The sequence below is a fragment of the Suillus discolor genome (genome assembly GCF_016758755.1).
Source record: "Suillus discolor strain FC423 chromosome Unknown F5147scaffold_10, whole genome shotgun sequence".
Lineage (NCBI taxonomy): Eukaryota > Fungi > Basidiomycota > Agaricomycetes > Boletales > Suillaceae > Suillus > Suillus discolor.
This window is the reverse complement of record NW_024541257.1, coordinates 128,614-150,559: the sequence shown is the minus strand read 5'-3', so window position 1 is coordinate 150,559 and position 21,946 is coordinate 128,614. Positions and strand designations below refer to the sequence as shown.

General features: G+C 48.3%; 8 protein-coding genes and 1 non-coding gene across 9 annotated transcripts; 6 read left to right on the top strand and 3 right to left on the bottom strand.

Moving 5' to 3' along the window:
• Positions 1–32: 32 nt before the first annotated feature.
• Positions 33–2,278, top strand: F5147DRAFT_770173 (uncharacterized protein; the record flags this gene model as incomplete). The annotated part of the gene is made up of 8 exons (XM_041441123.1): positions 33–239; positions 295–465; positions 519–584; positions 644–1,180; positions 1,239–1,408; positions 1,456–1,912; positions 1,964–2,113; positions 2,168–2,278. 8 exons carry the CDS (start codon positions 33–35, stop codon positions 2,276–2,278), a joined length of 1,869 nt encoding a protein of 622 aa, XP_041296295.1.
• Positions 2,279–3,428: 1,150 nt separating this feature from the next.
• Positions 3,429–6,656, top strand: F5147DRAFT_678296 (glycoside hydrolase family 37 protein). The gene is made up of 11 exons (XM_041436196.1): positions 3,429–3,752; positions 3,806–4,217; positions 4,280–4,414; positions 4,466–4,500; positions 4,561–4,629; positions 4,680–4,806; positions 4,866–5,069; positions 5,123–5,459; positions 5,513–5,860; positions 5,911–6,001; positions 6,054–6,656. Exons 1-11 carry the CDS (start codon positions 3,522–3,524, stop codon positions 6,318–6,320), a joined length of 2,256 nt encoding a protein of 751 aa, XP_041296294.1. The 5' UTR covers positions 3,429–3,521; the 3' UTR covers positions 6,321–6,656.
• F5147DRAFT_678289 (uncharacterized protein) lies at positions 6,628–9,567 on the bottom strand. Its single transcript, XM_041436195.1, has 18 exons — positions 9,263–9,567; positions 9,145–9,199; positions 9,068–9,082; positions 8,983–9,009; positions 8,873–8,921; positions 8,506–8,821; positions 8,328–8,445; positions 8,263–8,277; positions 8,182–8,204; positions 8,111–8,134; positions 7,977–8,056; positions 7,895–7,928; positions 7,705–7,834; positions 7,451–7,652; positions 7,375–7,398; positions 7,256–7,325; positions 6,988–7,203; positions 6,628–6,933 (listed from the first exon to the last, which is right to left on the bottom strand). The coding sequence occupies exons 1-18, from the start codon at positions 9,479–9,481 to the stop codon at positions 6,781–6,783; spliced, it is 1,770 nt and encodes a 589-aa protein (XP_041296293.1). The 5' UTR covers positions 9,482–9,567; the 3' UTR covers positions 6,628–6,780.
• An 843-nt stretch (positions 9,568–10,410) lies between these two features.
• F5147DRAFT_678279 (uncharacterized protein) lies at positions 10,411–11,122 on the top strand. The gene has a single exon (XM_041436194.1). The coding sequence runs from the start codon at positions 10,555–10,557 to the stop codon at positions 10,807–10,809; it is 255 nt and encodes an 84-aa protein (XP_041296292.1). The 5' UTR covers positions 10,411–10,554; the 3' UTR covers positions 10,810–11,122.
• A 1,032-nt stretch (positions 11,123–12,154) lies between these two features.
• Positions 12,155–14,152, bottom strand: F5147DRAFT_678275 (P-loop containing nucleoside triphosphate hydrolase protein). The gene is made up of 9 exons (XM_041436193.1): positions 13,970–14,152; positions 13,888–13,910; positions 13,809–13,832; positions 13,662–13,758; positions 13,549–13,602; positions 13,113–13,494; positions 12,907–13,063; positions 12,676–12,855; positions 12,155–12,625 (listed from the first exon to the last, which is right to left on the bottom strand). The coding sequence occupies exons 1-9, from the start codon at positions 14,010–14,012 to the stop codon at positions 12,332–12,334; spliced, it is 1,254 nt and encodes a 417-aa protein (XP_041296291.1). The 5' UTR covers positions 14,013–14,152; the 3' UTR covers positions 12,155–12,331.
• A 208-nt stretch (positions 14,153–14,360) lies between these two features.
• F5147DRAFT_t46 lies at positions 14,361–14,442 on the bottom strand. Its single transcript has one exon. It is a non-coding gene; the product is annotated as a tRNA-Phe (tRNA).
• A 402-nt stretch (positions 14,443–14,844) lies between these two features.
• F5147DRAFT_770169 (FMN-dependent alpha-hydroxy acid dehydrogenase) lies at positions 14,845–16,409 on the top strand (the record flags this gene model as incomplete). The annotated part of the gene is made up of 6 exons (XM_041441122.1): positions 14,845–14,980; positions 15,034–15,158; positions 15,215–15,426; positions 15,488–15,905; positions 15,958–16,189; positions 16,240–16,409. 6 exons carry the CDS (start codon positions 14,845–14,847, stop codon positions 16,407–16,409), a joined length of 1,293 nt encoding a protein of 430 aa, XP_041296290.1.
• Positions 16,410–17,227: 818 nt separating this feature from the next.
• F5147DRAFT_786604 (aspartic peptidase domain-containing protein) lies at positions 17,228–18,816 on the top strand (the record flags this gene model as incomplete). The annotated part of the gene is made up of 6 exons (XM_041442932.1): positions 17,228–17,507; positions 17,556–17,690; positions 17,743–18,070; positions 18,127–18,260; positions 18,312–18,430; positions 18,480–18,816. The coding sequence occupies 6 exons, from the start codon at positions 17,231–17,233 to the stop codon at positions 18,714–18,716; spliced, it is 1,230 nt and encodes a 409-aa protein (XP_041296289.1). The 3' UTR covers positions 18,717–18,816.
• Positions 18,817–19,892: 1,076 nt separating this feature from the next.
• Positions 19,893–21,528, top strand: F5147DRAFT_630697 (aspartic peptidase domain-containing protein; the record flags this gene model as incomplete). Its single annotated transcript, XM_041432782.1, has 7 exons — positions 19,893–20,033; positions 20,096–20,317; positions 20,366–20,500; positions 20,555–20,882; positions 20,939–21,072; positions 21,124–21,242; positions 21,292–21,528. The coding sequence occupies exons 1-7, from the start codon at positions 19,970–19,972 to the stop codon at positions 21,526–21,528; spliced, it is 1,239 nt and encodes a 412-aa protein (XP_041296288.1). The 5' UTR covers positions 19,893–19,969.
• Positions 21,529–21,946: the final 418 nt, after the last annotated feature.

Below are 21,946 nucleotides of genomic sequence, written 5' to 3'. Positions count from 1 at the left end.
TTCTGTTACTTCAAGATACATTTTCAATCAAAATGCAACCCATTCCAAATCGGTTAGGACTTGGTCTGCGTCCACCTTTGCCATCATACGGCCAGGGGCCCTCAATGTCGGCTCTCGCACAGCAGCAACAGATGCTTCACCAGGGCTTTGTCCCTCCTCAAGCACAGAAGTTGACGTCTCTGTTCGTCGGCTCGATATCTGGCGGTGTCACCGATAGCTTTCTGAACAGACTTCTTGTGGTAAGGATCAGATGTCCAAATCCTCTCATGTCAATCGCTTACAGCGGCTTCCCAGGCGTGTGGCCCCGTCAAGTCCTTCAAACGCCTTATCACCCCAGCGAACAAGCCGCAGGGTTTTGGATTTGCTGAGTTTGAAGATCCTGACTCTGCCTTACGATGTCTTGCTCTTTTGCAGGGTGTTGAGTTACCGGCACTCGAGGATGGGTGCGCGAACAAGAAATTACTGGTGCGTCGTGCTTTGTATATATATCTCCTTTCAAGCCTACGTCGAACATCCAGATCAAAGCCGATGAAAAGACGAAGCTTTTTCTGGATGCCTACTCTGCACAAAAAATGAAAACTGATGTAATTATTCTCCACTCTCCTTACCTGACCGTCAATGAATTAACGAACGATGCGCTTAGGCCGATGAGATAATGTTGCAACAAGCAAAAATCAAGGTTGATGAATTAGTAGCCGAGATCAATAAACAATCACAAGAAGCAGCCAACAACGGTCTTCTCGACAAAGAAAAATATGTTATCCCACCACATCTACACGATCTTCAAGAAGCCGATCTTCCTGAGACACAGCGTGGTCTTGTCATATCTGAAATTGCCCAATTTCGTGAACGAGCCGCAAAGCGGGAGCGGGAAAAGTTACGTGATGTTCGTGATGCTATGCCACAGCTTGCACCTACCCCGAGCGGACCGAAAGTCCGCGAATGGGGAAAGCCACAAACCCCACAATCACCACAGGGTATTCCTGGTAAATCAGCTCCCCGCGGAAAGGATGCTCAGGGATACAGCAAACCTGTGGGGTTTGTAAAAGCCGAAGATGGTGCCGCTGCAATGGGGTCTGATGATCGGAGTATGCCGGGCAAGAGCGGAAAGACAGACGAGGAACTCGAAAAGGACCGCAAGGAAGCCAGGCGGCGAGACGAGGAGGTTTCTTTCCGGGACGTAAGTCACGGTAGTTATTTCGTCAGGTAGAATCATCATACTAACCTTCACAATCTAGCGCGAACGTCGCTACGAGCCTCGAGAACGCACTCGTATAGCAGCTCTGGAGCGTTCGATAGCCCGTCAGAACGCAATCAAAGAGGCAGAAGAGCGGGATCGTGTTGAGATGCAAGCTCGTTTGGATGTTTGGGATGATGACGAAAGTGATGAAATGTTTTACGTCGACAGGTACGTTTACAAGTTTGTGCTCCGTGATTTCGCTCATAGTCTATCAGAACACGATGGAGACAGACTCGTTCCCGTAGGCTTGCTGCAGAAGAAGCAACGGATTCTGAGTCCCGCATCTATGAAGAACGTGAGACGGAGAATCTTCGTGTCGAGTCTGAGAAATTCCTCGCACGCCAGATGGAGGACATGCAAGCTCTTGCCGAAGAGCAGCGGAAAGCAGGCATGCTTCTTGATGACGGTGCGCCAGTCAAGCTTAGCGTATCACTGAATCCCCCGCCTGTCAAGGCGGAACCTATTCCCAAGGACACGAAACCGACTGTGTTTGGACAGGAAGAGGAGGAGGAAGAGGGCATCAAGAAGCGGAAGGTGCCTCTCGTTAAGCTTGACTTTAGCGCCACCGAAGGCGATAAGGCCAAAGAACGCCTCCAGATGATCAAGGAATCTGTACCCCACAATAAGGAGACGTTATTTAAGGCAAAAGTCAGGTGGGATGGTGTTTCAGATGTAAGAATTTGGTTGTTCGTGCACAAGCTGCCTGCTAATAATGTGCCATAGCCCATGATTGACCGCAAGTTGGAGCCATTGATACGCCGCCGAATGGTCAGCTATCTCGGTGAACTAGAGGATGACGACCTTGTCATGTTTGTCGTGGAGCACCTTAAGGATCACAAGGGGCCTCACAAACTTATCGAAGGGTTGGAGCCGGTGCGCCTTACATGTAATTGGTGTACCTCTCATTCGCTAAACATCCATGAACAGGTTTTGGAAGAAGAGGCACAAGAATTCACCATCAGCATCTGGAGACAAATAATCTTCGAGAGCATGGCATACGGCGAAGGCCTGCACACGGAAAAGCTGATGGTCGATTGAACAGAGAGTGGGCTTTTCACGCTGGGGCTGCTCTGCTCAGGGGGCAGGTGCGTTGTAGCATTAATATCATGTCTGCTGAGGTGTATGAGCTTCGAGAAGCAACTACACTACGCCAGATGAGGATTTAGGATGCTTGATAGGCTGCGGAAGGGCTAAAAGGGTGCATCCGTAAGTACGTCATTGACCTATTCCCGTGACGAATGATACTTCTTTCTGAGCGTACGTGTATCAATCGATCGGTGAAGACCTTTGGGATGTTTCAAATTGCACATGGCACCTTGCTGTTGAGTTCTCAAGATCTGCTTAACGGTTTGGAGCTATTAATTGACGAGGGAATGAGTAATGAGATATGCGCCCAGACCTGACTATTTCCGCTGTCGCCGTATCAAGGTGCTATTGTTGAATAAGCGCACCCTTGGTAGCCTTCGACTTGTTGAGTTTTACCCTTTCCTCGATGCTGTCGGTCTCGTTGACCCGATCTAAGCCGCCTGCTCCCGACCACAGTAAAACGTTATTCGACCATGGTTGTCAAGATTTTCTTCGGCATCTTTTCGACATCTTTTTCTGTAGCTTTACCGGTGAACAAGACTTCCATTCTGAATCCTGATGAAGTTCGGCCCGACCCCGTGTTGCCATCGATTTGACGCTGAGGGATTTTCAGGTACGTCCACGTGCACAACTCTTCACTGACCTATGAGATGGGCGGGTTGAAGTGTTTTGTATTTCGTAAGCGTCGTGGCTAGTTGATACATTGGTATATGCTGCAGTACGGGGAATTTGCTGGAGGATCCAATGAGTGTGTCAATGATTATGAGTGACCGGGCAACTCCGTTCGCCAATTCTGTAACGTACGATCGTTGTTAGCCTTCTACTAGTACCTAGGTACCTAACTCCATTACTCGGAAAATTCCCCTACCGATGTCCTCGGATCTTTCACGGCAGTTCAACGGCATCTGATGAGAATTGAGAAATGTACTTGCGAGTTGGAATGTTGTGGGAGATTTGCAAGACGCCGGCCCAGTCAGCAGACCTCGGTCAAGGCAAATGATCCATATGCCATCATCAACAATACCAGGATTTGTCAATGTTTTGTAGCCACTCCGGAGGGCGGCCTATAAGAACTCCCATGAGCTCGCGACTATTAGGCTGCGTCGTGGCAAGCTTCAAGAGCTCCTGGTATTTATACGACATATAGTTACGCTACTCGGGTCGCTGGTGACTAGGACATACATATCCCGCGTTCATGATGGCGTCGAGCTTGAAGGTTGCGGTCGTCGCTGGCCTAGTTCATACCATATTGGCAGCTACTACCAGTAGTACTACCACCACTGCGCCTGGCACCGCGTTGCCAACATTGACCATTTCGACAGCGGTAGCTAGCCCTAGTGCATCACTAGGCGCGACTCTACCTTCGCAGGCACCACTACCCCCAACCCAAGGATGGTGCATTGGTCAAATCTTTTGCGCTGGTTCAGTACGTTTCAGTCTACAATGATTTTGAGTGTCCCAGTACTAACCTTTGCTCAGTTGTTGCAGACAGTCAATATCGCTCAGGTGTACTCTGACCCAAAGACGTTCGTGGATAAGCCAACCGGCAAGTCTTCTCAGCAAGTTCTTGCAGACTTCAGCAACTTCAACTTGTCGATGGCTACCGAAGGGGAGGTTGTGAATTTTGTTGATAACGATTTCCTTGGGGAAGGACTTGAACTGGAGGCTGCTACTCTCACGAACTTCAATCCTACTCCAGCATTCCTCAACAACGTGACGGACCCTTTGTTGAAGGCGTTTGCGCAAACTGTTCATGGTTACTGGACTCAGCTTGCCCGTAGTACCAACCAGTCTGCTGTCTGTAACGACTACCCCGGCGGCACGTGCGAGGGCTCGTTCATTCCCCTGAACCATACATTCGTTATTCCTGGTGGTCGCTTTAGAGAACAATGTTCGTGTTTCTCTGTGTCTCTGCTCAGGTGGATATCGATGATATCTGGTGGCTTTCGACAGATTACTGGGACAGCTACTGGATTATTCAGGGTCTATTTCAGTCAGAGTTATATGAAACTGTAAACACCACTTTGCAAAACTTCATGGATGAGATCGAGGACTTCGGTTTCATTCCGAACGGTGGTCGTATCTATTGTGAGTAGATCGTCCTGAATGAGTCGGTGCATCTCATTGTTAGTGATATAGACTTGAACCGGTCACAACCACCTCTCTTTATCCATGTGAGTTCTGCTGAGATTTAGATTTCTTCGATGTGATCATGACATCAAATTGTGACACAGATGGTGTATGACTATGTTAACGTGACTGGAGATACTTCGATTCTACAACGTGCTCTTCCTTTGGCCGAGGTCAGTAGTCTACTTCGTTTGTAGAGTACACATTCTGAATATCTGTACAGGCTGAGCTTGCCTGGTGGGCAAATAATCGCACAATTAGCGTCACAAGCCCGTACACCAACCGAACCTACATGATGGCACACTATGCAGTTACCAACACTGCTCCTCGACCCGAATCATATCTCACTGGTGGGTTATTCTGGTGAATCCGACTCTCCTACCTTTTTTCTCAATGTGCCAATATTTAGATTATCTGACTGTTCATGACCCAACTCTTTCTACACCCCTTACGGATGATCAGGCTGCCGAGCTTTACAGCGAGCTTGCATCTGGCGCTGAGACCGGATGGGATTACAGTTCACGCTTTGAGGCTATCCCTCAGCTTGGCAACCCTGGCCTGCGCTCGCTCAATGTGAAGAACAACATCCCAATCTGTCTTAATAGTATTCTGTGTATGTCAATTTGTTGTTGTGCGTTTTGGTTGATGGGAACTTTGGGATGACAGACAAGGCCAGAGTGCTTCTTGCCAAGCTTTACGGCACGTCCAATGCGACTGCGTCAAGCAACCATCTCCAGGTCGCTACCGGCATTCGTGAGGGTATCCTGGACCTCCTTTGGGACCCAGCCAAGCTCGCTTTTTATGACTTTAACCTGACTTCCAATGCCCGCAACGATATATTTACGGCCGCAACTTACTATCCTGTTTGGAACGGCATCATCCCCGATGAAGTCCTCGCTTCTCAGTCCAATGCATTTGGTTACTTCGCAGCGGTCAATTTGGCAGTAAACAAGTACAATGGTACAGTTCCGGTCACTTTTGTCGATTGGACTGGCTTGCAATGGTAGCTCTCTACGTCTTTTCCATGTAGATCTTCTTATGACACGTATATTACAGGGACGCCCCGAACTGTTGGCCTCCACTGCAGTACATCATCTTGCAGGCACTGCAGGCTATTCCGTCTAATCTTACCAGCAACGGGTTGCCTACACCCGACTCAAATCAGTCTACATATGATCTCGTCCCGGCAGGCCAGCTTGGCTTTACGGAAGCTCAACTTCCTGGTCAACCGATCCTCGGATCACCAACCAATCAAAACGCGACCGCAACTGGTCCAGCGGCGGATATCAACAAGTTAAGCGGTACTGTCATTAATGGCGGAAATGCCACTGCGGGCGAAGGGTGGCGGGACACCCTTCAACGCGAGTTGGCTAACAGATATTACGTTAGCGTGCTCTGCAGTTGGTAAGTGAGACACACCTGTTCTTCAATGAAGCGCGCTGAGACATCCTCAGGCATGCCACTGGTGGTTCAATTCCAGGATTGCTGCCCCAGCTTCCAACTAGTGAGCTAAATATAACCAACAGCGTTGGTAACACTGGTAACGTTTGTCATTCTCAATCTGATTCTTCAGACCACATACTCACGTGTAATGCAGATGTTTGAGAAGTTTTCCAACCTCAATGTCGACGCTTCTGGTGGTGGGGGTGAATACACCGTTCAGGCTGGATTCGGATGGACGAACGGCGTACTCCTTTGGGTTGCCTCTACATACGGCGAGCAGCTTGTTGCTCCGCAATGTCCACCAGTTGTCGCTGCTACTACTAGTACTACTACCAGCACGAGCGCGGCTGTCGGTCTACAGGCATCGTCGAGGGGCGTTATCATTGCCGTGATGGCTTTTATGGCATCTGTGATCTTGTAGATGTTGCAGATACCGATTGTTGACTCTGAGGTCCGAAACCTCGCGTACACAGAGTATGGCGTCAACCTGTTACATCAGTACACTTTTGTTGTTATTTTCCCCTTCGTGGTGTGTAGAAATCCATTGAACTCTTACCAGTCACTGTTAACTAGCCCTTTTCCACACATCGTTTTTATTGAATCGACTATCTAAATGTATCCTAGACTAGAAAACAACCCCTCTTCTAGTGTTAAATTGTCAGTAACAGGCCATTCGCCCTGTACGAGCACCCTTATAACCAAGGAGCTGCTTCCAGCAACGTCAGTGGGACAATGTTAAACAATTTTATGAATATCGGAAGGTTCGATATCACCCAGGGTCATGCTGAAGAGTGCGTGACTGTAGGAGGACCTATCGACGAAAGAACGACAAATAATGGTATAATTCAGTGTACAGAGGACTCGCAATCAGAATCACCGTATCACAGCTTCGCTTTGGGTTTCATCCGCATCTCCCTGGCCTTGTCTCTTAGCACCCTCCTCAAAAGTTTACCGCTCGGGTTCTTCGGGACAACATCAATGATCTCGACACCCCCAGCAAGCTTCTTGTAGCCAACTTTATTCTCAGCAACGTGCTGTAAAGTCGAAATATAAGCGCTACACGTTCTCTGGTGTTTCAAAGCGCTTACTTTCATAATAGACGCTTTGATCTCCTCCGCAGCTGCAAGACTTTCTTCGACACGTTTGACGGCCTCGGGGCGGAGAACAACGAATGCAAGTGGTAATTCGCCACTATATTCATCTTGTATTCCAACCACGCACGTATCAGTCACGTCGGGGTGGTCCAGAATGCACCCTTCGAGTTCGGCAGGTGCGACCTGGAATCCACGGACCTTCAACATTTCCTGTAGGGGTACTCGGTCAGGTGAGACAGCGATCTAAGGTCAATCACCCAACCTTTAACCGGTCAAGGACTACGATTTCGCCCTTGCGGTTCATCATCACCTCATCACCGGTACGGAGCCATCTGCAAGCAAAACGTCAGTCACCAGTTAATCGAAGGCCTACCTACTCACCCATTTACAAAGGTTTCCTTCGTTCTGATTACGTTACGGTTAATACGTGAGTAGTATACGGAAGATAATTTCATACGCTTCTAGGTTGTTCGCATAACCAAGCGCAAGCGCCTGCGTCTTTACGACAAGCTCTCCAGGTTCGTCAAAGTCGGCAAGAGTGCCATCGGGCTTCTCCACGCGGCCGATAATACCGGGAAGGAGTTGGCCAGTACCACCACTCAAGTCGCATTTCTTATCTAGTGCCCAACTGCTTATAACAGGCCCTGATTCGGTAAGGCCTGTGGCCGCTGGGATGAGACATGGACACACATCATTCAGAGATGGACTAACCATAGCTCTGCCCAAGTGCGGCATTCGGGAATATCTGAGCAAGCTGCTCCATTACCTCACGAGACAGGGGTGCAGCGCCCGAGTTGATGTATCGAACATGACTAAAGTCGTAATTCTTGACAGCTGGATGCTGGATGGCAAACGCAGATGGGTGAGAGACCCGATCATTCTGGAATTACGACTCACCAACCTTGCATAGTAGCACAATTTGTGGGGGGACCAACCTAAAGTCATGCTCAGGTGAGGTCAAATAAAGCTCGAGGACGACATACATAAGATGAGTAATGCGGTGCCTGGTTATACTCTTTAAAAAGTCCAGAAAGTTATATTTCGCTGTTAATACAAGCGTCATCTGGGTATGCTTCAGTCAATGCTCGAATGCAGACTCAGAAGTATATCGACGCACTCCGCAGAAAAAGATGTAATGGACCTACAAGATATTCAGTAATGCAATAACCAGATGAACTGAGCTCGTACATTGAACACCAATCCATAGATATCTGGAAATACCCAGTTTCATAACAACATAACGACGTTGCAAGAACGGTAATGGCTCACGATATAAAGGAAGCACTGCATAGTTGATCAAGCCGAGCCCTTCAGATAAATAGTAACGCACGCACCGCCACAGCATATGTCACCAGGTTTAAATCTTTGATCAGCATATTCCTCGCCAACTTTGTGGTGCGTGGCAAGCTGAATGATATTTGCAATCGGTGAGTAGTGGGGAATTGCAACGGCCTAATGTATGGCATGTGCAAGTTTCATCCACTTGCAGGTCCTCGCGAAATACGTGCTCACCTTCGGGCGACCAGTGGTCCCGCTGGAAAATTTCAGAAAGGCCACCTTAGTTTTCCCTTCACCAGGAGCAAGTTTCCGTTCTGTGAAGTTTGGAACACTTGCAAGACCTTGCGAAACCAAAGCTTGCACAGTCAATTTATGCGCGGTATCCGCATCCTCGACGTCAAAAAGAATGATGCGATCCGTGGATACACCAGCGGCATGTGCAGACGATAGGGCCACATTGAGCGAGTCCGGGTGCGTAATAACGACGGCTGCTTTTACTTCATTGATTTGATATACAAGTTCGTCGACTGTGAATAGCGGGTTGGCACCGCTTGTGGGCGTATTTCAGGATGTTTTATGCGACTTAGAGGATTGAACATACGATACGGCAGCACCAAGTCTGTGAGCCGCCCAAGCAGCCACAAGGTAATCTACGGAATTCATATTGTCAACCCAGACATACACTGCATGCGGCGAAGCTAGCTCGCATACCAGTATGATTTGGACTGTAGATCAACACTATCAGGCGTGAGGGAATCATCAATACTTGCAAGTGCTTGGTTTATAGTGTCATTACCAACATCATCCTCCTCTATGCGGAGCCAGAGGAGTCAGTATACACCGGTCAGTACTATGAAAAAGTAAAGAACGGACGGATGTTATAGCGGATACTCAAAGCATTAGCCAGACCATACGTCCGAGTTCTGAGCTGTGAAGTATACGATTAGCCATGGCAACTACCGACCGGAACAGCAGATAATGTTAACCCCACATGAACTTTTGCGCATTTCCCACCAAACAATTGCTTATTTTCATTGACCACACTCACCTCCTCAAGCCCAATCTTTCTCCCACTTTGGTCATCAACAATCCAGGCACCATTCTTACGAACGGGCCTCCTGACATGGTCTGCATCCAATATGAACTGCGCAAGCGTGAGGTTATCGGGTATGTGAGGGAGGATTCCTGCGGGCGACACGACTTCAGTCATTCTCTATTTACCCAGGTCAATTCAAAAAGGCAAGAACAAAAGCAAGGAACGCTCTGTAATGAAAATTCTCATGCGTGTTTTTATACCTCGATATCAATTCACATCTTATCTTTATCCTTTTCCGTCACCGATTACACCGTCGCTCGCCGAAAACCTATTGAAGTGTAGCGAACCTGCCCGGTCAAATGCCATTCACAAGTACAACATAAGGATGGTTTTCTCACCAAGCGTGCATGTATTGCTGTCAGTTTATAATCAATACTTGTTTCGAAATGATTTCAATATGATGAATTCATTGCGCCAGAAGAGCGTCTGCCACAGCTTTCTACATCCGGAGATATCCAATTTGTGGGAAGCCTAGGGCGTCACGCGCACCACGCTAAGCGTTTCAACGTTTCAACCTAAGTATGGTCTGACAAGATACCGGTGTTAAACGTTGAAAAGTTGACGAACTGCAAGCGGCGTCGCCGTAAGTTGCCGAATATGCGTACCACACAATAACAAACAATTTCTTGCCAGAAGATATGGACGGCGTGGTGCGCGACGCTGACGGTACCGAGTTCGAACATAGGCCGGAAGGAACATGGGAGTGGAGAGAGACACCGAGTTTCCTTATGCCTCCTCGATGCGAATGGCCTCAACATGACCTCTTGAGTCTTTGATGACTACTACCTCTATTATATACCTTTGTCACCGCGTCTTCCTTGTCTTGATCGTGTACCATCCAGCTACCTCGACCTCCGATGACGAACGTATCGATATACCGCATATGCAGTATATACCATCGACGAGACACTCACGGTAAAGATCTTGAGTGAGTCAATTTTGGAATTGATTGGAACAGTGACACGAGAGGGCGTCCTCTAGACGTACTTTAGGGACATCCGTTTTCATGTTCAAATTGTGTATAAGATCTAAATTACATCTCTGCGAGTCTCAGATAGCCTGGAGTTCTGCCTAACAAAACCAACTTGCGTCTGTTTTATCAGTGATGCAGGCACATGCAGACTGGCTGCCTTTACACTACCTGCGTATGGAAGCCAACGTAGTTTTCGACTCATAGGATTTCAGCCATGATATTCACCTCATTCACCACCGTGATCATATCTGTCACAGCGATGGCTGGCGTAGCTATCGCATCCGACAACCTGAACGTATCGCCTTTGGGCCTACCCTGCTTCTACCCTAGTAAGCACTTTTGCGGCTTACGTGCAGACCTCTTTGTGAGCATATCTGCTAACACAATACACAAAAACATACCTGAGGCCTGGAGGTCGCGTATTCTTGTTCCTGGTACCGATGGTAAGGGAGGTAACAACGTGGGGTAACTTGAAGCAAGATTCCGAACACCTGGAGGACAAGGAGAAACATGGGACGGCGGTTGATACGCTTTTCTGTGCCCCCCAAAGTTCTTCACTCTGCTTGGAGGCTGGGCCCCTCAAGAGATTACATAGTATACATGCCGTCCTGCGGCAATAGCCTGCATGAAGGCAATCCTACAATACCCAATCTGATTGTTTCTCTTGTATCGACGAGCTCACGCCCGTTGTGCCTTCGGCACAAATCGAAGGAGCGCTACGCGCTCCTTCAGGGTGGGAAAATGAGTGTTGTTCCTTCGTCACAGGAAGCCAAGGAGGGCTACGCCCTCCTTTGGCTTCCTGGCCTCAGGCTGCATCCTAATAAATTGTGCATTTTGAATAATTTTGAAAATACATTTATGAGCAGTTCAAAAAAACTAAAAGTACAATCTACCACCACATAAAGTACATAGTAAGATCAGTCAGTTCTACATTCTTTGAGCAAAATTCTGACAAAATTACAAAATATATAACAGTATCATTGAATGTATTTATTTTCCCATCTTTGCCTGTCGGAAAAAAGTTCCCAAGGTTTTAAGGCCTTGCAAGACATTTTAATGCTCTATTTGGAGGGTGTCCTTATAAGGGCTTTTAAACAGGTAAGATAATATTTTAATGCCCATTAAAAGGCACTTATAAGGGCCCTTTTGATGAACTTACATTGAGTTTTGCCTCGCCATGCCTCAGAATGGCCCATTAAAATGCCTTGTAAGGCCCTCTTAAGGTGCTGAGCCAAACTTGTAATCCGGCAGTATTACAATGGTACCTAACTTTTTTCCAACACCTACCCACCTCCCGTCTCCCGTCTCCCGTCTCCCGTCTCCCGTCTCCCGTCTCCCGTCTCCCGTCTCCCGTCTCCCGTCTCCCGTCTCCCGTCTCCCGTCTCCCGTCTCCCGTCTCCCGTCTCCCGTCTCCCGTCTCCCCATCTCCCATTCTCCAGTTTTTGAGTCTCTCCCATTCTCCCATCTCCCATTCTCCCTGTTTCCCATTCCCAATTTTCTGTCCCCCTGTTCTCCAGTTTTTGAGTCTACATTGTCTTTGTTTCCTTATTATTTATTTTTTCACAACCTTTTGTTGTTCATTTCCTGTCACTACATATATTCATTGTCCCCCTGTCTGTATCATATGTTGTTCCATTTTCATTTTTATTATTTACTGTATGTATGTACCATAAACAATTACAATAGGGAAAATACTTGTGTTGAGTAGTGCGCAGGCAGCGGCAATTGAGTCGGCGCTCAAAAACACGTGACAATGCCACGCGAGTTTCCAAAAACAGGCTTAAGCGAGGTAAGCGAAAACCATGTGGCCTTAAGCGTATCTACGCGGCGCAAGCGCAAACCACGCGAGCGCGCGACTCCTCCCGAAACCGTTCTCCCATTCTTCTTAAGATTTTCTCACAGTGGAGATGATCAGTCATGTCTACTCTATATGATAGTGCTACTCAATAATGCAGTCCATGAAACTGGAGGCGTAATAAATGGGATAGATATCATGAGTCCCCACTGTTCTCATCTTTCAGTGCCGATGCATCGTCGCCGCCAAGTACCGTCGATTCGTCGTCGGTTTGGAGTCTTGACTCGTTATCACTCTCGTACTCGGAAACTTCCTCGATGACCGAAACTTCCCTTGTTGCAAGATCCTTGTCTGTCCGTGTACTCAGCTCCGGATGAGTGTCGATGAATGCTTGCAATGATATGGGTTCATCCTCTGGATCGGGTGCTTGGAGCGTCGATCCCTCCGCTTCGTAGAAATCGGTGAGGGTGAGCGAACGCATATTGAAGCCCTTGTATGTTCAGTTGATGAGGTCCACGAATGACATCTCGAAAAGCGTACCTCTTTCTCGACCTTCATCAACGCTTCTTCGTCGTGCTCCATGGCGCGCATACATTCCCTCACTGGGACCATCGCAGCATTGCGGCATAATTCGCGCAAATCAGAACCAGAGAATCCGGTTGTCTGAGAAGCAAGGAGGCGCAGGGAAATCTGGGGATCCAGTTTCGTGTCCTTGAGCATCTAATAGAGTTCAGAGCGAGCAATTGATCCATCGGTGATATAGACACGTACTAGGGACAGAATTTTGAATCTTTGTTCTGCATCTGGAAGAGACACAGCGAACCGCTTCGGCATGCGCCGCAGAATTGCAGGGTCAATGTCACCCGGTCTGTTTGTCGCGCCGAGCACTAGTATCCTATCAGAGCCTGATGTCAAGCCATCCCATGAACTAGGCATCCGCGGTCAGTCAAAGTTCGAGCTGAAAAGGCATCGCTCACGTCATGAATTCTGCCTTCATCATACCCATGACCTCGTGGTCATCTCCGCGGCGTTCCCTCAGGAAGGAGTCGATCTCGTCAACAAATATGATCGCAGGTTGGACCTTCCGGGCGAGGCTGAACAGACCTGCGACTAGCTTGTTGGACTCACCAAACCACTTATTTGTGAGGGTTGATGCGGGAACGTTAATGAATGTTGCGCCTGACTCCTTGGCCAGCGCACGAGCAAGCATAGTCTTCCCACATCCCGGAGGTCCGTAGAGTAGAACACCTTTTGGGGCCCCAAGGAGTGGAGACGCTGAGGTGAAAAGAGCGGGGTGGATTAAAGGATAAATTATGGTTTCGCGGAGAGACGATACGATTGACTCCAAACCCCCGATGTCTGAGAAATGTTGGTTGGCATTGGAGATTCATTTACAGAAGACCGCGGACAAACCGTTAAATCGGACGGTAATTTCGTCTGGGTGAACAACCTCCTTTGATATCGCTCCTGCAAGAATACCCGGAGGTCAGCAGGAAGCGGCGCGCAGCCGAAGAGGTCACACGCACTCTCATACTCATCTAGCTTGAGGTTCTTTTGCCCGATGATCTTCTTGATTGCTTCAGCACTCTTTGTTGTCCGGTCGTCACTCCGCTTGAAGTACCACTACAAGAATATCAAGTACGCTTCCCAGAAATTTTCCATTGCGGACGCACGCGAATAGCACAGTAAACCGCTGCCTAACGCAGATTCTCAGCTCTCGGGAGCAAAATGATTGACAAATCGAATAATCACCTGTGAAGCTAGGAATAGAGCAACTGCAATCGTATCAGTATAGTAAGCAGCATTTGTAAACGAAACCGACGGAAAAGCATACCATCCAGGATTATTAAGCGTCTTGTGCTCATGGAAGATGCCATCGAAGAGGAAAAGAAGCTTGATAACGTATTATGCAGTCAGAGAGTATATCTTCGTGCCCGCAATTTCTAAGAATTGGGAAGGAGGACGTGATGACTGGCAGCAGCGTGGTCGGTAACGGTCGTTAATCACAAGATTTTCATAGTGTTGTTTATATGTATTTGACAAGAGCTTTAGAATTCAATAGAGCCACACTTCATTGGAAATATGTTCAGCGGCTGAGTCAGAGCCTCTCTTCTTCGTCCAAGTTCTCCGAGATTGCACAAGTTTAGCTTTTGTCGTTTACCCTAACCTTGACCATAGTCCATCGTGTTTGGTTTTACTTGTCGCCAAAGTAAAGCAAAAATATATGCCAGGACCGTGGATTGAACACGGGACCTCCAGAAAACATCACACTTCAGTCTGTTGCTCTCCCAGCTGAGCTATCCCGGCTTTGATTGAGCGCCCTGCAGCTATATGTCGACATTGCATCCTATCTTACCGGAGGTACTAGTACTATATAGTGCTGTTCGGAAATGTAATTGTTACGTGGACATCTGTTGGCGAACCCTGCTGGAGCCAGCTGAACAATCTGCGAATCAGACTCCGTTAGTGCCCGTGGCAAGCGGAAGAACGGGTCCGCTCCGGATATATAACCATGATAATATCTCGTATGGGGAAATCATGTGGTCTGAATTCGCAGCTGATAACTTCTGTTACAGAACCGAATGCTTCAATCCCTGTCACGTTCCCTAGCTACCTCCGCTTATCGGGTAGATGTTAGTGGTTGAAGCCGTCTTAAATAAGTCACACTGACCACTGTTACCTTCCCAGACTCTCCATCACCTCTCCACCATGTCAACTGTGCAATCAACTCAATGGATGAAATACTTTGGTGATATCTATGGACGTGAAAAATCACCTGTTCTGGGCTCTTTCGCAGTGAAAGAGATAGAGGACACAGCCCGGGAGGTAATGAAAGACCATCTCCGTGAGTGTTATCATCCGCTCAAGTCTCAACTCTTGATTCGAACGAGGTGATAGCGGCATACATGTACACATTTGGGAGTGCGGGAACGTGCTCGACAGACGCCGAAAATAGGCGTGCGTTCAACCGGTGGAAAATTGTTCCTGCAATGCTCAGGGACTGCACTAACCGAAGTGTCGAAGTGAGTATTTATGAGCGCGTGATACCCCTGTCTAATGTATTTCTGTATCTGGGTAGACAACGATCTTTGGACAGAAGTTCAACGCACCTCTTTTCATCGCACCCATAGGTGTACAGGGTATCTTGCATGCAGACGGAGAACTCGCAACTGCAAGGGCTGCCGCTGCCTGCGGAATTCCTTACATCATGAGCTCAGCATCATCCCGGTCAATCGAGGATGTCGCAAAGGCAAATGGGCCAAATGGTCAGCGGTGGTATCAGCTCTACTGGTATGTTCAATCTTGCATCACCATTCATTTCACTTATCATAACTCGACTGCGAACACTCAGGCCGCGCACGGACGAGATAACAATATCTCTTCTTAACCGTGCCAAAGCGGCAGGCTTCTCTGCACTCGTGATCACGCTCGACACCATGCTCTTGGGTTGGCGTCCACATGACCTTGACACCGCTTACATACCCTTCTTTTACGGCGTTGGTATCCAGGTTGGCTTGTCTGACCCCGTGTTCATGAAGCAGCACGGGTACGAACCTGTGCACGAGACCACCAAGTTCCCTTTCAAGCCAGAGGAGATTAGAGACGCGGCGTTGAAAGAAGGTGATGCGAATGCCAAGAAAGCAATGAAACTGGGCAAGGAGTGGCTCGGACAAACCAACTCAGGCTCTTTCAGGTCATGGGAGGATCTACAATTTATCAAAGATCACTGGGATGGACCTATCATTCTGAAGGGGATTCAACGGACCTCCGTAAGTTCATGTCTTTTAGTTCCACGATGACTTATCACAACGCTCGCAACAGGATGCGGAGAAAGCTATTGATATGGGCATTCACGGCATCATTGTATCCAATCACGGCGGACGGCAAGTCGACGGTGCCATTGGCTCCTTGGATGCATTAGCCAAGATCATGCGCTCGCAGAAGATTATCCAAGCGCAGGCGAAAGGCGACCTGACGGTCCTCTTCGACTCTGGTATTCGCACAGGCAGTGATGTCATCAAGGCCATGGCAATGGGTGCACAGGGAGTCCTCAGTACGTGTTATAATTTTCTGCAGTGGTAGTTTCTTATTAAAGAATCCTAGTTGCTCGTCCATACATGTACGGACTTGCCACTGCCGGACAGGCAGGAGTCGAGCAGATTTTGATGCAAACCGTGACTGATATGCATATCACGATGGGTCTCTGCGGGTACAGTGATGTCAACGACCTTATTGGGAAGCGGGATGAGCTTCTCGAACTCGTAGATGATTGAACGGCATAAATTAACACATCAATTCTTTCATTTGTAGGAAGACTGTATTATGAACTATGTATCCCAAATGACATCTCGAAGCTCATCAAAGCAGAAATGCATTATACACTCACTGAAAGTTTGTCAAACCGCAAAATTGCCTTTAGACAGTGCTCACCTCAAGCTTCTGCCGTGCTTGGATCTTATAAACGACAAGACCAACACTAATGCATTAATGTCTTGACATCTGTTTTTACTAGCATTTGAGTGATCAGTATCACAACTTCCAGCAAAATTTTCCCACTTGCATAAATTTCGGAACTATTGGTCATGATGTGTAACCAGCTGACGTGCTTCAGAAAATGGTACACTGGCACACTGCTTCGTCTTGACAATCATTCTTTTATATGGTTTCGGGCCGACTTGGCAAATGACCTCACATGGTGCGAATTCAACAACTTTATCATGGATGGACCCAGGACAACTAGGGACAACCGTAACTGCTCTTCTCGGCAATGTTTACCACAGGGCCCAAACCTGACACAAACGTTCCTCTGAGGTGCATCTCTACGAGAATGAACACGAGGCAAGTCAATGAACCAATGGACCATGGGTAAACAGGTTAATTGTAAGTGCCTACCACTTTGAATTGAAAACCAGCTTCTTGTCAGGAAGTTGAATCATTGCACTCACGATACTCGGACCGCCACTATCTTGTCATCGCTTTTTCGAGAGAAAACGTTTCATACGTGGCCATTGCAAGATGCCCAATATTTCCGTTCACCAGCTCATATATAATAGACCACTGGGTATGATATTGTTCTCGAGTTCTTGAGTCAGCCATGTTCTCCGCTGCATCCTTGTTGACAATTATCCTCTTGGCTTTGTCAACCACGGGATCGCCCGTTGAAGTCAGCAGTTCTCCCATCACCCTCCAGATTGCCAGGAGGCTAAGTGCCCTCAATGGTACCATTAACCTCTTGGAGCAGGATAGAGCTCGCGCGGCTGCCCTCAGGCTTAAGGGCCACAACTTGAAGCACGATGGCCATGGTGTTCCTATTACTAACGTTGCTAATGGATACCACATAGCAGTTGGGATTGGCAGCCCCCCTACAACTTGTAAGTTCAATACTGAGAAAATATGCGACTGCTGATGTGTTATCGAAGACAACTTGATTGTCGATACCGGTACCTCGAACACATGGATTGGCGCCAAACAAGCGTACGTGCAGACCAGCACCAGCATCGACACTAAGGAGCCTGTGGAGGTCATCTACGGTTCCGGAGGTGCCTACTTCTCTGGTATGACATACAAATATAATATAAGTAATCGGATATCCATGATTATTTACAGGATCTGAGTACATCGACACCTTCACTTTCGGTAGTGGGATCACTATCCCCCAACAGTCGTTTGGTGTTGCTTTTCAAACGTCGGAAAACTTCGGCGGAGCTGACGGTATCCTTGGCCTAGGGCCTGTAGGCTTGACAGCGGGTACCCTGACAAATGAACAGACAACGACGATCCCAACTGTCACTGACAACCTGCATAGCCAAGGAACCATTCATCGTGAGGTTGTTAGTATCTCTTTCGAGCCCATCACTTCAGCGGTGGAAGTCGTCAACGGAGAACTCACCTTCGGTGGAACTGTCCGTAACAAGCACGGTCCCATCACGTACACGTAAGCTACTTCAGTCCCTACATCAATGCAGCTTGATAGTAATCGTTTTGTTTCAGTCCTATCACTACCACCAGTCCTGCATCGATGTATTGGGGTATCGACCAGAGCATTTCCTATGGCTCCACAACGATCTTGTCCTCCACTGCTGGTATCGTCGATGTTGACACCACTTTTATTCTCATTGCCACCGGTGTGTATATAGAGTGCAGCGAGCAATCATGGTCTAATCAATATTATCTAGATGCTTTCAACCAGTACCAGTCTTTAACCGGTGGTACTCTGGATCCGGCGACTCGCCTTCTCCTCATTTCCTCTGCCCAGTACGGAGCCCTCGAGAACCTGAACTTCCATATTGGCAGCGTACGCTATTTCTGGCAGCCTTCACATCTCTTGTTTATCATTTGCACAGGAAACATACTCTCTCACCCCTAACGGTCAAATCTGGCCTCGTGTTCTCAACACGTACATTGGTGGCAGCAGCAACGCCATCTATCTCGTCATTCACCACATTGCTACGCCCAGTGGCCAAGGGTTTGACTTTGTTAACGGCTACCCATTCGCCGAGCGATTCTACTGCGTGTTCGATACCTCCCGGTCCCGCATCGGGTTTGCTCCAACCCCGTATACTGATGCCACCACCAACTAAAATGGAACTGCCCAAGTATGCGAAGGATCGATTTTCAGACGCAAAACAGCATACAGATTTGGACGTTGTACCGACTCTTCTTAAGTAGACTATGGGATTGCGTGTAATTAGCAATAGTATCACACCTACTTGCTTAGGATATCTCAAATGGTGAAATGCCAATTTTGTCATCCTGTTTAACTTGTCGTCACTGTTCTAGTCACATGGAGGGAGGACATGGCAGCCATACACTGGAAGCTGCCCACAATCTGCCCGCCGTATTATGACATAATCTAGCGCGCGTCGTCAGCCCCCCGCCATCAGCCTCTCCCCTCCCCCACCATTTCACGTTGCCCGCCGTGCGCACTGACAACATATCATCGACTACAGCTCCGCAGCTGCAAATATTCCAGGTGCCGTCCTGCGGATGTCACCAATCGGACTCGTCGTTGATTGCACCTACTGATCCGTGACACAGGGGTGGGTAAAGTGCTGGCGGGGGTGGTTGATGTAGATGGCAGGGGTGGCTAGCCACTGACGGGGATAGCTGATGGGATCAGCGTCATAGTGGCTGCGTGGCGGGAGTACTTGATGATGTCAGAACAGACAACCCGGAACTTGCCGACAAAACACCCAGACCCAGGCGGAGTCTGCGCAGACTTAATACAGACCAGCCATTTCCTACATGCCCTCGTCATCTCAGGCTTCTGCCGTGCCTGTCAGATCTTGTAAACAACAAGACCAACATTAATATCTTGACATCTGGTTTTACCAGCACTTGAGTGATCAGTAAATCGTGCAACTTCCAGCAAAATTTTCCCATTTGCATAAATGAACTATTGGACCATATGTAACCAGCCGACGTGCTTCAGAAAATGGTGAGTCCTTGTCACTATATCATTCTTTTATATGGTTTCGGGCCGAGTTGGCAAATGACCTCACATGGTGCGAATTCAACAACTTGATCGTGGATGGACCCGGGACAACTAGGGACAACCGTACTAACTGCTCTTCTCAGCAACGTTTACCACAGGGCCCAAACCTGACACAAACATTCCTCTGAGGTGTATCTCTACGAGAATGAACACGAGGCAAGTCAATGAACCAATGGACCATGGGTGAACAAGTTAATTGTAAGTTCCTACCACTTTGAATTGAAAATCAACTTCTTGTCAGGAAGCTGGACCCTGGCACTCGTGACTCGTAACACTCGGATCACCACTATCTTGTCATCGCTTTTCGAGAGGAGACGTTTCATACGTGGCCATTGCAAGATGTCCAATATTTGCGTTTACCAGCGCATATATAATAGATCACTGAGTATGATATTGCTCTCGAGTCAGTCATGTTCTCCGCTGCATCCTTGTTGACAATTATCCTCCTGGCTTTGTTGATCACAGGATCGCCCGTTGAAGTCAGCAGTTCTCCCATCACCCTCCAGATTGCCAGGAGGCTAAGTGCCCTCAATGGTACCATTAACATCTTGAAGCAAGATAGAGCTCGCGCGGCTGCCCTCAGGCTTAAAGGCCACAGCTTGAAGCATGGCGGCCATAGCGTTCCTATTGCCAATGTTGGTACTGGATACCTCATAGCAGTTGGGATTGGCAGCCCCCCTACAACTTGTAAGTTCAATACTGAGAAAATATGCGACTGCTGATGTGTTATCGAAGACGACTTGATTGTCGATACCGGTACCTCGGTCACATGGATTGGCGCCAAACAAGCGTACGTGCAGACCAGCACCAGCATCGACGCTCTGGAGCCTATGGCGGTTACCTACGATTCCGGAGCTGCCTCCTGGTCTGGTATGACATACAAATATGACATAAGTAATCGAAGATACCCATGATTATCTACAGGATCTGAGTACATCGACACCTTCACTTTCGGTAGTGGGCTCACTATTCCCCAACAGTCGTTTGGTGTTGCTTCTGAGACGTCGGGCACCTTCGGCACAGCTGACGGTATCCTTGGCCTAGGGCCTGTAGGCTTGACAGCGGGTTCCCTAACAGATGAACCGACAACGACGATCCCGACTGTCACTGACAACTTGCATAGCCAAGGAACCATTCATCGTGAGGTTGTTAGTATCTCTTTCGAGCCCATCACTGGAGTGAGGGAGATCGTCAATGGAGAACTCACCTTCGGTGGAACTGTCCGTAACAAGCACGGTCCCATTACGTACACGTAAGCTACTTCAGTCCCTACATCAATGCAGCTTGATAGTAATCGTTTTGTTTCAGTCCTATCACTACCACCAGTCCTGCATCGGCGTATTGGGGTATCGACCAGAGCATTTCCTATGGCTCTACAACGATCTTGTTCTCCACTGCTGGTATCGTCGATGTTGACACCACCTTTATTCTCATCGCCACCGGTGCGTATATAGAGTGCAGCGAGCAATCATGGTCTAATCAATATTATCTAGATGCTTTCGACCAGTACCAGTCTTTAACCGGTGGTACTCTGGATCCGGCGACTGGTCTTCTCCTCATTTCCTCTGCCCAGTACGCAGCCCTCGAGAACCTGAGCTTCGCTGTTGGCGGCGTGCGCCATTTCTGTCGGCTCTCACATCCCTTGCTTACCATTTGCACAGGAAGCGTATAATCTCACCCCTAACGGCCAAATCTGGCCTCGTGTTCTCAACACGAACATTGGTGGCAGTAGCAACGCCATCTACCTCATCGTTCACGACATTGGTACCCCCAGTGGCCAAGGGTTTGACTTTGTTAACGGCTACGCGTTCGCCGAGCGGTTCTACTGCGTGTTCGATACCTCCCGGTCCCGCATCGGTTTTGCCCCAACCCCGTATACTGATGCCACCACCAACTAAAATGGAACTGCCAAAGTATACAAAGGATTGATTTTCAGACGCAAAACAGCATACGGATTTGAACGTTGTACCGACTCTTCTTAAGTAGACTATGGGTTTGCGTGTGGTTAGTAATAGTATCACACCTACTGACTTAGGATATCTCAAATGGTGAAATGCCAATTGTGTCATCCTTGTCAACCTGTCGTCACGGTTCTAGTCACATGGAGGGAGGACATGTCAGCCATACACTGGGAGCTGCCCACAATGACGTGGTGTTGGCAAGTGGTTGAGAGATAGGCAAACACAGGAAGTAGTAGACAAACAAGCAGCGAGAGACTCGCAGGGATTGGAAGAGATGGAGGTAAAGATCCTGATGGCAGGCTGGCGAGATCATGATTGAGGTTGGGCGGGATGTAGTGAGACTCTTCGGCAGTTT